Genomic DNA, 17,140 nt, shown 5'->3' with positions numbered 1-17,140 from the left:
ACCCTATAGCCAGCTGTCTTATTACAATATTCCTGTGCTGGTGTTAATAGATTCTTTGTTTTACCATCACAACTTAATAATACTACTAACTTCCTGAGAACACATCTATCAGCAGCTAAATAAGAGAAAAACCTACTAAGCAAATTGGGGACAGCATTCTGGAAGATTAAACAGATTCTCAGTTTGGGTCTAATCATCCTCTTCCTCGTCTTCAAAACTTTCACGTTGACGGTCAGACTTCACCTTTTTCAGGAGTGTTTGATTCTGAAATGTGTAATAAGCAGCCTCAGTGAATAGGAGAGTGTGGGGAAATACTTGCTGATTTCTTTCCGTTCCAGACAGCCTAGACGTTCTTTGTAACTTCAGTAGGTATCAATTTCAGACAGAAATCTGATTTGTTTTTCAAACTGGAAATAAGGCACACATTTTTAACAGTGAGGGTGATTTACACTGAGAACAAAAATCCACAGAAGAGATGCTTTAGTCAGACACTAGTTACTGGGCTCAATACAGGGGTAGCTGGGCGAAATTTAACAGCCTGAGATATACAGCAGGTAAGACTAGATGATCTAATGGCCCCTTCTGACCTTAAACTCGATGCAGCTGTGGAAATGATTTCTAACCTGACCCCACACCCCATTAATATCTGAACTCGCAAGATACTAAGCACCATAACTCCCTTGGAATCAGTGGGAGCTGAGAGCATACAGTGCCTTGCACGGTCAGGCCGTGTTTCCTACCCTTGCAAGGGGAATGGTTCTTTTCCATCTCTAAGTTCTAGGAGCCTGTCATCTTAGTTAAGAGTAAAACTGGCATGTATTGTAATGAATGTCCAGTAGAAGCAGCCAGGTCAGAGGGGTAGACATACCACACACTAGAGCAGGGAGGTAGGGGCTAATTTTCTGCAGAAGTCTGGCAGGGTTCTTCCCTGCGGCCTGTTTTGCCTGCCAGTTGGAGAGAGTCCTCCCAGTTGGAGGGTCTCTGAGAGGGAAGGAGAATGGGCTTTTCCTCCCTCTTCTCTTGGGCCAGGGAGCAGTGGAGGCAGAGCCTGCTAGAGCCAGCCTGGCTGAGAGGCCAGGAGAACCCGGGGAATGAACTGCTCTGTCTCTGCCTGAGCTCTGCACTCTGTGAGGGCCAGGGCCACAAGACTGCTTGGTTTCTGGTTTACAAGGACGGGAAGGAGCCTACCAGGGGTGTGGTCACGGACTCCTTCCAACAACCCAAATCTGAGAGAAACAGGAGTTTCTTAAAGAGGCTGAAGTCTTAATGAGACAGACTTGTCTTTGGGCATTTTTCCTTTCTCATATGAGCCTGATGCTCCAGGCCTAGTCCAGTCTTGCATACCCCATCAAACAACCTTGTAGGCCAAGACACCACCGACCCTCAAAACTGCCTCCCACAGCAATGACTGTGTTGTTCCTTAAATCAAAACTGTATCAACTTCTGTCTAGACAGAATCTCCGAAAATATTTCCCTGAATATTAATTTTCCATGGGATCCAGTCAGCCCTGGGTCAAGACTCTTGTTGATTAAAATTCTGAGACATTAAGGGTCTTTCAAGTCAATAACTTTCAATGAGAGTTGAATAAAGTAGCTTCCCGCACCTCTCAAATTACCCAGGAGCTATTTGTCTCTTCACGGCAGTCACTTTAAAAAACAAACCAAATACAAATCCCCGTTATGACTGAATGTTAAAAAGCACGAAGCATTGATACAGCATGTACCATTAAAGCAAATTCCAGCAATATAACAATATGCAGAACTAGTAGCTCAGTGAGGGAGCATTTGTACACAATCATATTAGCAAACTTCAGATGACACTGACTGATAAACCGAGGTAACCCAATGATGATCACTCTCCTGAATTCAGGAATCTCTCTCTGGGGCAGGTGCCGTGTTTTTGTGTGGCTAGGGTCTAACACGATGGGACCTCAGTCAGAGTTGGAGCCTTAGGAGCAAGTGCAATATGAATATTTAATACTAATTAATCTTGTCCCTTTTCTGTTATGTGAAGGCGCTGGAAGTGCAGAAAAGTTTGAGTACCCAAAAGGTGAATGTGACTTTGTAAGAAACGGAGTTAAGCCTTGTAATTTTGATTAATTGGAGTCTTTGGAGTGCAAGAATTAAATTCCAATAACACTTTAGCAAGCCTCCTGTTCTAATCTAAATGTATTCAGCATTTGTTATGGTAGTGATGTGCATTATGAGCCTTATAGGTGGCATACTGGCCTGTATTTGCAAACATGGGATCTTAAATTGAACCTACAAAATGTGCACACTTGTTGCAAATACAGTTATGAGTTTTGCACATGCAGACAAGTATGATGAGTTTAGTTTCCATAGAAAGATCTCAGGTGTTAATGAAATAAGTCTCTGTGTGTGTGTGTGTGTGTGTATATTATTATCCCAGTTTTTCAGATGAGGAAACTGGTGCTCAGAAGTCCATTGAGTGACTATTCCAAGGACCTCACAGAAAGACGGAGGCAGTGCTGGGAATGGAACCTAGTCCAGTGTGCTAAGCGATGCTGCACTTTACCACATGCAGTTGGAGGCTTAGTGTGTGCAACACTTGTGCAAATTTTGCTTGCACAATGGCACCTATACTTGCAAATTGGGGTTACAATGGCTGTTATCGTAACGGAAGGTTCTAAATAAATTCAGCAATAGTCAATAGGTGAAACATTGCATGGGTTCAGTTACACTTCCTCATGAAAACATCAGCAGCAGAACAGCAATGGCCCCTGGCCCCTCTTTTTGAATGTCAGCTGAAAAACCAAGACGTTAGCTGGTGTAGTTGCCGTGGGCATTAGTTGTTTCGATAAGATGATGGAATATGAAGTAATCTTTGGCCAGGGTTGTAACTTCAGGCACCCGCTGGGTACTAGGCAGAGCTAGGGCTGAACAGCTCAGGGCCCATTGAGGGAGAGCGTACAGCAGCAGTGTCACAGTTGCTTTGGAAAGGTGCCATATGTGCTCACCGGCACTGGTTTTGCGATGCTAGCAGGGTGGAGGAGGGCTGGCCATCTTCCTTGCAGCCATGTCATGCTGTTAGCCATGCTAGCTAGTGCTTGGGAGAGTACTGATTTGTACTGTGTCCAGCTCCTGCACTGGTGCAACAGGGAAGAGGCGCCCAGCAGCCTTTTGTTCACCCAGTGCAGGGGCTGGCAGAATTTGGCCCTTTGTCTCAGAGTACCTGGAAATGACCAGACAGTGGGAACATTAATTTTGAAAGCCAAAGGCGCTGACTCTGTGGGTGCTCTGGGGCTGGAGCACTCATGGGGGAAAAAAAATAGCGGGGCCTTGGCAAGGGGATGGAGTGGAGGCGGGGCATTGGGGCAGAGGCGTAGTGGAGTACCCCTGGGGAAAAGAAAAAGTGCCTATGTTGAAAGCCAAAGCTCAGCCTGCCTATTTAGAGGCTTGTCTACACTTGAAATGCTACAGCAACACAGCTGCTCCCCTGTAGTGCTTCTGTGTAGACACTACCTGCACTGACGGGAGGGGTGCTCCCATCAGAGTAGATAATCCACCTCTTCCGTCGACCTAGTGCTGCCTACACTGGGGGTGAGGTTGGCTTAACTCCACCGCCCAGGGGATGTGGATTTTCACACCCCCAAGCAACATAGTGAAGCCGACAATTTGCTAGTATAGAAAAGGCCTAGGAAAGTAGCAGAGCCTGCAGCATAGAACGTCTGCACTTTGCAGCCTGTCATTCACAAGATAACTGCTCCCCTGGAGTTGTTTGGTATTTATGGTCTGTGTAACCATGAAGTATAATAGCTGATGAGAATGCCTGTGGGTAAACAGCCAGGTCCTCCCACGCAGAGCTCTCGCCACATATCACTCAACTTGTGTTCAAAGGCCTCACCATGCCTGTCCTCAACGAGGGACCTTGCCAGCAGGACCTGGCTGGCTGTCTCACTCATTCTTGCAGTGTCTAGCTTGTCTACATGCCAACGTTGTACAGTAGGTCTGCACGTTGCATTACAATCATGCGTGTACCTGTGGATTCTCGGGCTGCTGATGCCCATGCTGGGAACAAGGGCTTTGGGAGGAATGTCCAGATTTGAAGCTCTGCCATATGAAATGTGGTTGGGAGGGACCATCCAACCAGTGGTTTCTTGCAGTGCTTTTTGTTTCTTGCAGACAGGCCCAAAGATCGACCACTTCTGAGGAAGGGCTATGTGTGAAGGACTTTCTTTTTGGTTTGAGTGATTCTTTTTCTTTATGACCCTCATATATTGGTGCCTTTGAACTGGTGCGCACAGCAGCAGTTACTGAAAGCTAAAGTCTACCTCTGCCAGTGGCTCTGTTTTCCCTGGGGTGGTAATCTTACATTGCCACTGCAGACCTTAGAGTGAGCCCTTCATGTACTAAGCAGCTGGCAGTTCTATGTAATAATTCATCATTTTGTACTTTTGGCATCAGCCCCCTGAGATCTAGTCACTGAGTCAGCAGTATGTGAATATGTGTCAGCTCAAGGCAGCAAGAGCAATTTGCAAATGTGTCCTCACTCGTCCGGCAGTAGCGTTAAGGAGCTGGTGCTCTTGTTCAAATGATTCCTCCCCGTTTTAACTTTTTGAATCCATGGACGTTTGGAAAACCAGCTTCTTTCTCCTGTGATGTCCAGACCTATCCCTAGCAGTAAAAGAATAACCAGACTAATTAGCAATGTGTCACATTTCTACAGCACTTTACAAACCGTACCTAATCTATCCTCACAATCCCCTGCAAGGTGATTGTTCCTGTTGGCTTAGGGCCAACATCTTCAAACTTATGGCCTTAAAGTTCACCCTAAATCCATATTTTGGCAACAAAATAACCCTCGCTGATCTTAGAGGTGCTGACTGCCAACAGCTGCCATTGACCTAACTGCAGGCACCTATGTTTGAATATTTATGCCTAGGTGATCCATTACTAAATACTTCCCCCAAGACCACCCAGTGTACATAGCACAGCAGGGACTAAGACCGGCTCTTCAAACTTCCAATCCGGGGCTTGATCCTCTGGTTCAATAAACGATGAACCTGTCACTTCCTGACACTAACAGAATTTGGGGGCTGCCACACGCTGTTTAAATGCACGTTGATGGGGCAGGGAAGGGTTTCTGTACTAGTTAGTAGAAGCAAAGTGGACACTAAAGTGTCTGGCTGCCAGCTAGGAATGCCCCAAAGAGCAGGAGAGTCTGAGGACTGATCAATGGCAGGCTTGCTAGACCCAGATGTTTACAATCTGAGGACTAGCCACAACCTTTATTCCCACCCAGAACTACTCACAAACCCTGTTCCCAAGGCAGACGAGCCCTTTTCCTCCATGTGCATTACAGCACCATAGCTCCTGTCAGTAAAAGAGCTGGGATTGGAGGGTTATGACCCTTCTCTCACACGCACATTCGGATATTAACACTGACCTCGATGGATTTGTCATAGTGTACCAGCAAAGCAGACATTTCAAGTTTTAAAAAATACCAGCACATTCCCATTCAGGTTAACTTCCCTGACAGCTAGAATCATGGTAGAGAGCGGGAAGTTGTTACACTCAGAAGGGCTCCGTTTTTCTTACCATAGGAGAGAGAAACATTTTAAATGAAGCTTAGGTCCTGAAGAAAAGGTCACAACTCCTGCCCCCCTAAAGAAGCAGCTAGGAGGTGCCTCCAGGGTGGAGAACCACCCTTCTAGAGCAGCCAAATGATTCTTATGGTGGTCCCTGGTTCCTTTGCAGTGTTCAAAATCCTATTCAAGCCAGTTTCTGGACACCTTTGATGCTCATCACATGGCTGTTGACGCAGTGAGCTGGAACCCCTACCACATGAAAGTCTTCATTTCCTGCAGCTCTGACTGGACTGTCAAGATCTGGGACCACACCATAAAGTAAGTCTTGCTGTGTTCTGGCCTTTGCAGCAGGAGAGTGTGATTTATGCTCTCACAGTATAAACATACACCATGCAGCTAGCTTTGTCTGCTAAAATCTATGGTTACACTTTCACCATTAGGTGGATTTATTCCTTATTACTCTCTCTTATCCTCCTTGTTTTGCTTTTTCCTGAGCGTAGCAGTTCCTTCAGTAATAAGAGCAGGTACAGCCCTGGATTGCTGCCTACGTACGTGTATCTAGGACTAGGGTGAGATGCCCTGCAGTCCATGATTTAAAAACATTAACAGAGCCACACCAGGTACCAGCCCTCTGGCTTGGATCCAGGCCACACAGGGCACTGCAGTTCAAGGTGGCTGCCCTGATGTTTCAAAGCCCTGTGTGGCATTGGACCCGGCTACCTGAGAGATCCACTCTCCCTCTGCAGCCAGGACCTCTCATCCCCGCTGTGTCCCACTGAAGCAATGATACTGTTAGCCAACCTTCCTGGGAGCCAATCAGAGACTAGCAAACTCACAGCAGGAAGAGATGAGTGACCACTAGTCTCACCCCATTCAAACGTTCACTCAAACTTTCCCACAATAGCTCCCTCATTCTCTCAAACACAAAATCCCCTAACCCTGCTGCTTGGCAGCACGGGAGCGAGAAGGAGAGCACTGTCAGCTGTGAACTCCTGCGGGGAGACAATCCAGTGCAACATGGATGAGGGCTCAGCTGCTCTGACCAGCACAGGCTGCCTGGGGTATAGCATCAGAATGTTTCATCTTGAATGTCTTCTTCAGGAGTGACATGTAATCAGACAAGATCTTCTTCACCCCGGGCCTTTCTTTCCAGGACCCCGATGTTCATCTTTGACCTGAATTCTGCTGTGGGGGATGTTGCCTGGGCCCCTTACTCCTCCACTATCTTTGCAGCGGTCACCACGGATGGGAAGGTAAGAGGCTTTCTTTTAACTGGGAGGGGATTAAGGAATCTAATGTGGCAGCACAGCTGACAGCAGCTGGCCGGCTGCTGGTGGGGTGAGCTGAGCGGCTTCATTTGGGATGGAGCTCAACGGCTGAGGAGTCGGAATCTGCCATGCGAGTTAGTCGGGGGTGGGGGGCCTGGCATGGAAGGGGGCTCTCTCCGGGGAGAGGAGGAACACTTTGGTGTATATTGGCCCTGTGCAGCCTTAATCTCTCCCTTCCCGCCCCCGACTCCAGAGCACACTGGTGTCTTAAAGCAACAGTGCTGTAGAAGCCGGAGGCAGCAACACTTCCCATTCTTTCCCAGGCACCTCAACTCCATTTCCGTAGCACACTCACCCAGGCCAGAAATCTTTAGCAGACATCCAAGGTTTCTTCTGCACAGCAGTGCAAACACCTCAGCTGGTCTTAAATGGAAGCCAAGGGCCCTTTGGGGGACATTAGTGATCAGGTGCATAACTCGATGTGGCCACGCCAATCTCATTGGGGTAAAACCAGCATGTATGTATCTCTCTCTGTATACAATGTATATGGACTGACATGGACAGGAGGGGAGTACTCTCTCCATCACGTGGCATTCCTAGCCCTCTCTGCTGGATATTCAGTGGATGTGCAAGATCAGCATGGGGTATACTTCTTTGGGGACCAAACTCAGTCCCGGGCATAAGCAATCGCAGCTCCCATTGAAGCCAAGGACATTACACCTGTGACGGTTTGGGTCACAGAAACCCCCTTGCGACTGCCACCTGAAGTGCTGAGACTACGTCTGAGCCCGTTTTCCCTGCCAGCTTGGGACTTCAATACCTTGTCTTGTTGAGCCAGACACACTAGCCAGCTGCAAACACAGACCCAGGTCTGAACCACGTCCCCCAAAAGCTGCAGACTTAACTGAAAACAGCTTAAGAAGAATACCCACTGCTTGCATCCGAAGAAGTGGGTATTCACCCACGAAAGCTCATGCTGCAAAACATCTGTTAGTCTATAAGGTGCCACAGGATTCTTTGCTGCTTCTACAGAACCAGACTAACACGGCTACCCCTCTGATACTTGACACCATGCAAGGCACTGCATTTAGCCGTATGGAGTGGAAATCCATCAACCTCATGAAGAAACTTGCACAAATACAGACGGATATCATCTTCCTTTCCAAATGTAAACGGATGGACATCATACCTAATGGACTAAAGGTAAAAAATCCACTGCTATCTACATACTACACAGACCACAGTGAGAGATTATGCCGTACTCTATCTAAGAAACTGAGGAACCACCTGATCAGCAAGCCACTGCTTGCATCCGAAGAAGTGGGTATTCACCCACGAAAGCTCATGCTGCAAAACATCTGTTAGTCTATAAGGTGCCACAGGATTCTTTGCAGCTTAAGAAGTGCTCCTGTCTCTAGCACCCAGACACCCAGCTCCCAGTGGGGTCCAAACCCCAAATAAATCCATTTTACTCTGTATAAAGCTTATATAGGGTAAGCTCATAAATTCTCCATCTTCTATAACACTGATAGAGTGATATGCACAGCTGTTTGCTCCCCCAGGTATTGATTACTTACTCTGGGTTAATTAATCAACAAAAGTGATTTTATTAAGTATAAAAAGTAGGATTTAAGTGGTTCCAAGTAATAACAGACACAACAAAGTAAGTTACCAAGCAAAATAAAACAAAAACATGCAAGTCTAAGCCTAATACAGTAGGAAACTGAATACAAATAAAATCTCACCCTCAGAAATGTTCCAATAAGCTTCTTTCACAGACTGTATATCTTCCTAGTCTGGGCCCAATCCTTTCCCCTGGTATAGTTCTTGTTAGTTCCAGGAAGCATCTTAGGTGAAAAGCAGGGGATTTCACATGACTGCAGCCCCCTTTGTTCTGTTCCACCCCCTTTTATAGCTTTGGCACTAGGCGGGAATCCTTTGTCTCTCTGGGTCCCCACCCCTCCTTCTAAATGGAAAAGCACCAGGTCTAAGATGGATTCCAGTACGAGGTGACATGGTCACATGTCCTATGAGACCCCAAGCCTTCTTTCTTCCTGGCCTGACTCACAGGAGGGCTTGCAAGTAAACAGAGCCATTTACAATCAATTGTCCTGGTTAATGGGAGCCATCAAGATTCCAAACCACCATTAATGGCCCACACTTTGCATAATTACAATAGGACCTCATAGTTATATTTCATATTTCTAGTTTGAGATACAAGAATGATACATTTATAGAACTAGGATGACCACACTCAGTAAATTATAAGCTTTGTGGTGATACCTTACAAGAGACCTTTTGCATGAAGCATATTCCAGTTACATTATATTCACACTCATTAGCATATTTTTATAGAATCATATGGAGTGCAACATCACAACGCCCTCTTAATCTAGGGATGAATGGAGCCCTTTGAGCACTGGGGATAATGCAGGGCAAGGTAAACCAGAGGGGTGAGCAAACTGCTTTCTTCTATACCTTCCTCTCAGTTACTTTTCCTGCTGTCTCTTACAGCCACTGGGCATGTAATTCGCTCACTTTGAATCCTACTGAACGCCACATTGATACAAGTACATTGCCTCTTACATCCTCTTCCTGACCAATTTCTAACCACCTCGACCCAGTTCTGTTCCCACTGAACTGAGCCCAGTGGCCTCCATGGGAGCTGCATCTACTTACAGTAGATCTGAAACTGGCTCATTAACTAATCCTCACAGCACTCCTGTGGGTAGATGCTATTATGCCCATTCTACAGATGGGAAAACCTTATACAGCTGGCATCCGATCATTATTGATCAGAGCTTCCAGGACACACGGAAGCAATACAGTAAAGTTAATAACAAAAAAATCAATTATAGTAATGTGCCCAGAGCTGGCCAATACAGCTTTGCTATAATTAAATGATATGAAATTAGTATTTTTCACATCATGCTCAGGGGTGGATGTCTCCAAGAATAATGACTTGATAACAAAGTACTTAGAATAATCCTAATGTTGAGTTGATGGGAGATATATATTTGCCCCCAACCATCCATCTAGCATCTTGTACAGTTAATTCAGTCCTGGCAGACTGCCTGCAACACTTAGCTAGCCATCATTCATTAGTGCTTCTATATTACTTTAAGACCCCATTGCTTTAAAGCTGTGGGCCAGATTCTCTGCTGGTGTCAGTTGGCAGAGTACTGTAGAAAGTCAGTTGGGCTCCATCAGATTGCACCAGCAGAGAACTTGGCTCTATGATTTCTTGGCTGCTATCATCAAGTCAGCATCAGCAGTGATTTCATTGCTATTTAACCTTTAAATTATAGAAGAAAAATCAATTTCATTTATATATCGGTGAAGCCTAGAAGGCCTGCCACTGTACCAGGTGAGGCTGAGGACTTAGCACATCTCACGAGCTTGGGAATGTCAAATATAGTCCATACTGAAGCAGACATCAAGGAAAACCCAAGATGCTGCAGCCTTCAGGAAATGGTGCTCTTACTAAAGATCCCCCCCGGCATTTTCCCCGAGAGGTGTGTGAGCCTCGAAGGCCTGGCTGCATTCCACTCTGGGTACCTAGTTCAGCCTGAATGCTGGCACAAACTGAATACACAGCTGATGCCTGTGAGTACAAAGCATCGCTATTTTGCCACGTAACCTTTAGCGATGAGATGTAGATGTCTCCAGATGAATGCAGCCGAGTGACAGCGATATGCCGAGGGCAGTGTTCTAATGGGAAGAGAGTGTAACACCAGATCTTGTCTCCCTTCTGCTTCTTGTTCATGCTATCTCCAGCAGGGTTTAATCCTCATAGATTGTGTCAGATTCTCTGTCAGAGCTCTACCAGCTGGCCAGGTGTTTCTTATATGTAGCTACATGTTGGTGCCACAAGATCTTTCCATCAAACTTTCCCCTGTTGCCTGCTCCTCCCCCCACCCTCCCCTAACCTGGTGGATTCATTTCCCAGAGCTCTGCAAATGTGACGATTTGAGTTATGTTGCTGCACTTTCATGAGCACGGGCTCACTCCTGCCAGCACTTAGTCACCCAGACCATCCCACTGCAGTCAGTCAACTACTCATGTGATGGAGGGCTGTGGCATCGGGTTCCCAGCAGGCAGGGCACAAACTACTGTCAGCTTTGGATCACTGCAATAAGCAATTGCAAAACCCAATCTCTGCAGCCTGCAGTTCTTGGCACTGCAGTCTGCAGATTGTTCTTGTCTGAAACAGAATAAACGGCCAAGTGATTCAATCACAGATAGAATCAGAAATTGTCTGAGGGGGAATAACACAGACTGGGTCGAGTTGGCTGGGTCCCAGGCCAAGGTGCTGTGATACGAGCATAGGTAATGCTACATTAACGCATGCCGCCGCCTCAGCACAGTCCTCCCTCAACCAGTTACCTTCCCAGTGTAGGCCACCATTCCAGACCCCTGCCCCACCTATCACTCACCTCCTCCGTGTGGATCCCTGTCCCAGAAGTCAGACACCGATAGCCAGCCACCTGCCTCTCCACTGCAGTCAGACACCTACTTTACATGCTGACCTGATCCTTGGTGATGCATGGTGCTGGTGGTGGTTGGAGGAGGAAGCAGCCTTCTCTATGAGGGGGAAGGAGAGGCCTTTCAGGGTCAGAGCCTTGTGCCAGGGTGGAGGGTCCCCGGTATACAAGGGGTTAACTCCAGTTCCCTTTCCCCACCCAGGCACAGATGTTCAGGGGATAGGCTATGAGCAGGAAGGGGGAGAATATCTAGGACCTGGGTCTCTACCAGTGTCCAGGAGAGGACTTGCAGCTGCCCAGTCTCCAGGCAGCCTAGGACTCTGAGCACAGCTGAGCCACAGCAGGGCTGCTTGATTGACCACTCCACTTGACAGGCCAAGGAAGTCAGCAGTGACCAACCTCTCAGTGCTCAGTGCACATGCCTGCAGCTTCATTCCCAGCCTCCTTCTTGCCCTGCTCCAGGCCCGCTTGGTTCCTGACTCTTGACCCTGGGTCTGACTCCTGCTTCTTGATTCTGCCTCTCATCCCTTGGGCATAGATACTGGCTTTCTGGCTCCCACTCTGACCACTAAGCCTGACTGCCCACATCCTGGTTTGTGACAGTTGAGACTCTGGGTTGATCCATAGCTTCTTACTCTTTTTGCTTGTGTTATCCTGTGTGGTTTGCGTCTGTACAGAATCACCTGCTGAAGTGACCTCCCTACTTGCTTCTGGAGTCGGATTGAGCTTCGGCAGCCAGCCAGCTTAAACCTACATTCATACCTAGTCTGTAGAGACCATTTATTAGATGCTCTTGTTCCCCCCAGCACGCTGGGCCAGTCTGCCCCTATATAGTACCGTCTTTTGAAACATGCAGTAGGCAAAAGTTACAGCAGACACTTGGGGGATCCCGTACCCGATGTAGAATGCGATTGTTATGTTATATTAGTAAGTTCTGAGGTATTGTATTAGCATATAACATTGATAGCAGATCACTGTACCATGATCCTGTATGGAAGCAAATAGTTATATTTGCAGATTATTAGTGTTAATATTTATTATCATCAAGCAAGTGCTAGGATGGGAGCCTGGCTGCCACATCCACCAGCTCTTCATTGCCGGGGGCACAGGAACAGCCACTCTGCTTCTGGGGCAATGTGCCTCACGTGCTGGGGCTTCCCTATCCACCGTGAGCTATCTTGCCCCGCAGTGTTAGGATGACTTTGGGAACATACGGACATCAACCACCTCTCCACGCACATCTCTTCCCTGATACCCATCCTCTTCCCTCCCCCACCCCCCCGATACCTCACTTGGTTCCCGACTGCTAAGAGCAGGATTTTGCTCTGAGGAAATATGCAGCAGCCTTAATACTCAAAATGATGGTCTGTTCATGCCATGGGTACAGACTCCATCCCCAGCCAAATGAGAGCCAGCTGTGCGCCTAAGGCTGCACTTTGTCCAACTGGCGCTTGTGGTTCTCAGCTGCGTCTCAAGCTCTCAGCTTCGACCAGCTAATCAGGAAATTGTGCCTCCCTTATTAGCTGGGGCTGGTCTTGGTTTTGTGAGCCTCGAGTAGATTTCTGTAATCCCAGTAGCACATCTGAGGATTGGGTTGGCAGCTAGGGAGCCAGGGGTACGTCTGGCTGGAGGAGCTAGTGATAAAGGAGACATAGGAGGTTGCTGGCAGGTGGGGGAAAGGGTACTGTCATGTGGCATTTCTCGATGCTTTCACGGCGGCTGGGATTTCAAAGGGAAGGTGCAGCACTTAGGGCCCAGCATAAAGGCAGCTGGAACCTAGTTAATCTTACAAGGTGTATGTAGGTCATGGCAGTGGGTATGAGAGGTGATGGGGATCTGATAGAGTGACAGCCCCAAAAGTGCAGCCACATGTGTGGGGCTGGGAATCGTTACTGCTTAGGGTGCAATCCAGCTTTGACTATTCCTGATAAAAGCTAGCTTTACCACAGCTCATTAATCACTAAATGGTCCAGGGCCCGTCACAAAATTCACTTACAGGGGCTTATTGCTTTATTGCAATTCACTGTAGTAATCTACACAGAGACCAGGCTCTGCCTCAAATGATCACTCCTGATTGGTGTCGTTAGTGTGTATCTACTGTGAAAATGATGTATTCAACCCTACCAAAACAAGCCATGACAGCTCTGAAATATATCCCATGAATCACTCTTTGATCCTATGGGCCCACTTTACCATTGCTCTGCGCCTGATCTGGCCGTTTAGGTCAGTGCAAAGGGGATGTAAAATACTGCTCAATCAGAATGTAGCATTTTCCAGAAGCTGGGACTGCACGGCAGGAGATGGGTCACTCAATAAATTGCCCTGTTCTGTTCATTCCCTCGGAAACACCTGGCACTGGCCACTGTCAGAAGACAGGATATTGGTCTGACCCAGTATGGCTGTTCTTCTGTACTCCCTCTGGTGTAAATGGTGACTCAATAAAGGTGGATCTGGCCTTCTCTGTTCATGCCATGCTCATCACTGTGGTGTGGCATCGGAGTCTCTCTTAATGTCGGTCAGTTTGGTACATATGGCCAAAATGTATTTCACAAAATGTGGTCTGTGGATATTGTCATTCAGATTTGTCTTTGATGCAGTGACAAAGCAGAATTTCTAACACGACGCGATCCCTGACGTTGTTCCCCAGCCCAAAGTCAAAAGAAGCTCTGCAAGCAGGGGAGCTGCAGGCTGAGGCCTCGTTAAATTAAGCAGCATTTTGAACTCTGTAACCTAAGTGAACCACTGAGCAAACACAGACTGGCCCTGTGGCACCACACTGAGGTGCTGCTTTTGAGGTGACTTCTGAAGCCAGCACCCTCCTGGGTTTTAAGGCCTGAAAGGACTTTTATTATCATGTTCTCTGACCTCCCGTACAAAAGGCCAGAGAACGCCACCAGTGATTGTTGCATCAAGCCCAGTCGTCTAGTTCAGTGTTTCCCAAACTTACATCAGTTGCGTACCCCTTTTGAGATATTTGTCTTACTGGCGTACCCTTTCTCCGGTGAAGATAATTGGGGTGAGGGGGTAGCCACATTTTTATAACACACTCCTAATTCATTTCATTCTGGATTAAATGTTTATTAGAAATAAATACAAAATTATATTACATACAGTTGAAACAAAACTTTTAATAGAAATAATAGGTACATATAGAAATAGTACTAGAAATAATTAAAATAATAGAAGCAAATCAACAGTCTGGCAGAACAACGTGTGTGTGTATATATATATATATATATAGTGAATTTGTATCATTCTGAAATTAAAATACGCGGTTTGGTTAGGTTAGTGAACAAAGCACTAGTTTTAATACTTACTATTTCAGTAGTGAAAATTTTTCAGTACAAACCAAACTCTTCAGTGCGAGGGATGGAACTGCTTGTGACCAGACACTATCGCGGGGATATCTGGCTCTGTGTTTGTGATCTTAAGACGAAAATGGGGCTCCACATCAATAAGACAATTTCGGTTTTTTTGTTTTGATGCCAATAAGCGCAGAGAATCCGATCTTGCACAAATACGAGGTGGGAAAAGGCTGAAGATACTTCACAGCTTTGTCCGACAGAGCTGGATATTCAGAGCTAACCCCCAACCAAAATGACTTCAGGGTATTTTGCTCCAATTTTGTTTTCAGGAAGCTATCTGAAGCTAGCTCCAAGAGCTGTTGTCGTTCTGAAGCAGAAAGGTTATTTGGCAATGTTTGAACATTGCTGATAAAAGGGTTCCTTATCCATTCAAAGGTGCCGTCCAGTTCAGGGAAATACTTACAAAGATCTTTCTGCCAGCTTTCCAAATGCTGCTTCATGATTTGCAACACATCACTATCAAGTTCGTTAGTTGAGTTTATTACTAAGTCATGAAGAGATGGCAAGGAATCCAGTTCACGACGACTCAGACGTTTATGCCACAGTTTCAATTTTGCGAACATGGCACTCACTTAGCTTGAACATGGAATATGGATATGAGTTTCCCTTGCAAGGATAGATTGAGGTTGTTTAAATGAGCAAATATATCTGCAATATATGCTAGTTTGCATAGCCATTTCCAGTTGTGTATACGGTCTCGCAGGTTAAAGGTTTCATCTAAAAAAAACTTGCAGTTCTTCTCGCAGCTCAAACAGGTGATTCAGAACTTTTCCACGTGAAAGTCAACACACTTCAGTGTGAAATTGGCAGTGATTACACACAACTCCTATCTCATCACAAAGCTAAGAAAACAGCCGGGCGTTCAGAGGGCAGCCAGTCACAAAATTGATTATTTTCACAGCTTCATCCAGTACTTGCTTTAGATCTGCCTGCATGTTCTGGGTGGCGAGAGCTTCCCTATGAATGCAACAATCAGTTGATTTTGCTTCTGGCACAACAGCTTGAATACATGCAACAACTCCTTTCTTCGAACCAATCATGGCTCTGGCGCCATCCGTGCTTATTCCAACACAACAACTCCAATCCAAGTAATTGTTTTTGATAAAGTCATCAATAACTTTAAAAATAGCTTCTCCAGCTGTATGTGTTGACATAGGTTGGCAGAACAAAATATTGTGGACTTCATTATTCAGCTCGTATCTGACAAACAACAAAAGATTAGCTAAATTCACAATATCGGTGGATTCATCCACTTGCAGTGCATAGTAGCGACTCTTTTGTACTCTTGACCATAATTGCTGCTTTACGTTTTTGGCCATATCTGTGATTCTGCAATGAACAGTGTTATTTGAGAGGGGGACACAATCTATAGCTCTGCTAGCCTTGTCTCCAACCATCACTTGCACCTTTACTTTGCCTGCAGGTTTTACTAATGTCTTGCCAATCATTTCAGCAGCTCCGGACTTTGCAATTAAGTACGCCACACTGTATGAAGCTTCCAAAGCTTTCATATTTTCACCTCCCGTCACATTACGAATTGTTTTCTGGGACTTTTGGAGATCTTTGCTCCTATTTTCAAAGAATTCTACAGGTTTTCCCTCATATTCTTTGTTTGCTGTCGAAATGGCATTTTAGGTTGGATGGCTTCATACTTTCATTTGTGAGAGTCTTGTAACAAATCACACGTAGTGGAACAGGCTCCACCTCATTGCCTGTCCACGAAAATCCCAGTTTAAGATATTCTTCAACATATTTGCGGGCTTTTTTCATTTTCTTTGCAGCTGATACATTTAATAAACTTACAGGTGGTTCACACAGTTCACTAATTTTGTCACCACAATTGTCTGATGTAGCCATATCACTGCATTTTTCAGCATAATTATCACTAACATTCGTATTTCCTTCATAATTTTCTTTTGTATGTTTCAAATTTCCCATTTTTAGCCAGCGATCCATTGTAAATGGGTTAAACAAAAAGAGAATTTTTGTATATTAATACACACCAAGTATGTACTTGTTATGATCTTTAGATTACTACTAGTAGTTATTCACTTTTATCTTTTATCCATCAATATGACTTCTGTGCATGCCACAAAGGCAAGTGTATTGCCCGAGCCGTGGTAACGTGCACGCGTGGTTTGCGTCGGCTCTGCAGTGCTCTTAGATGTTACTGAACGCGTTATCATATTAGTTACAATATAAACCTGTGTGTATTTCTAATGTACAAGTGTACACCATTCTTATATATTACATTTTAGTGAATTGTTTTCTGCTGCTAAAAAAAAAAAAACTATGATAAAGTAAAATAAAAAATTCTGCCGTGTACCCCTGGAAACCCTTTCACGTACCACCAGGGGTATGCGTACCACACTTTGGGAAACACTAGTCTAGTTAAACTAGGGCTTTGGTCTGTCTGTATCCATCTGTAGTCTCTTGTTTTATCCTTACGTCGTAAGCTCTGTGGGGCAGGGACT

The 17,140-nt window shown here is 45.8% G+C and overlaps 1 protein-coding gene across 3 annotated transcripts in view; it reads left to right on the top strand.

The window, feature by feature from the left end:
- DNAI1 (dynein axonemal intermediate chain 1) overlaps window positions 1-17,140 on the top strand; it is a 305,324-nt gene that overhangs the window by 155,829 nt on the left and 132,355 nt on the right. For 2 of the 3 annotated variants that reach the window (XM_039543627.1, XM_039543625.1), the window contains 2 exons: window positions 5,719-5,867; window positions 6,703-6,802. In XM_039543627.1, the coding sequence (XP_039399561.1) occupies window positions 5,719-5,867; window positions 6,703-6,802 (249 nt within the window). Of the gene's footprint in view, window positions 1-5,718; window positions 5,868-6,702; window positions 6,803-13,881; window positions 14,015-17,140 lie in introns of those variants that run through there. The other variant, XM_039543628.1, reaches the window with a different exon arrangement.

This window comes from Mauremys reevesii, linkage group 6 (genome assembly GCF_016161935.1).
Source record: "Mauremys reevesii isolate NIE-2019 linkage group 6, ASM1616193v1, whole genome shotgun sequence".
Lineage (NCBI taxonomy): Eukaryota > Metazoa > Chordata > Testudines > Geoemydidae > Mauremys > Mauremys reevesii.
This window is presented reverse-complemented; position numbering and strand designations above follow the sequence as displayed.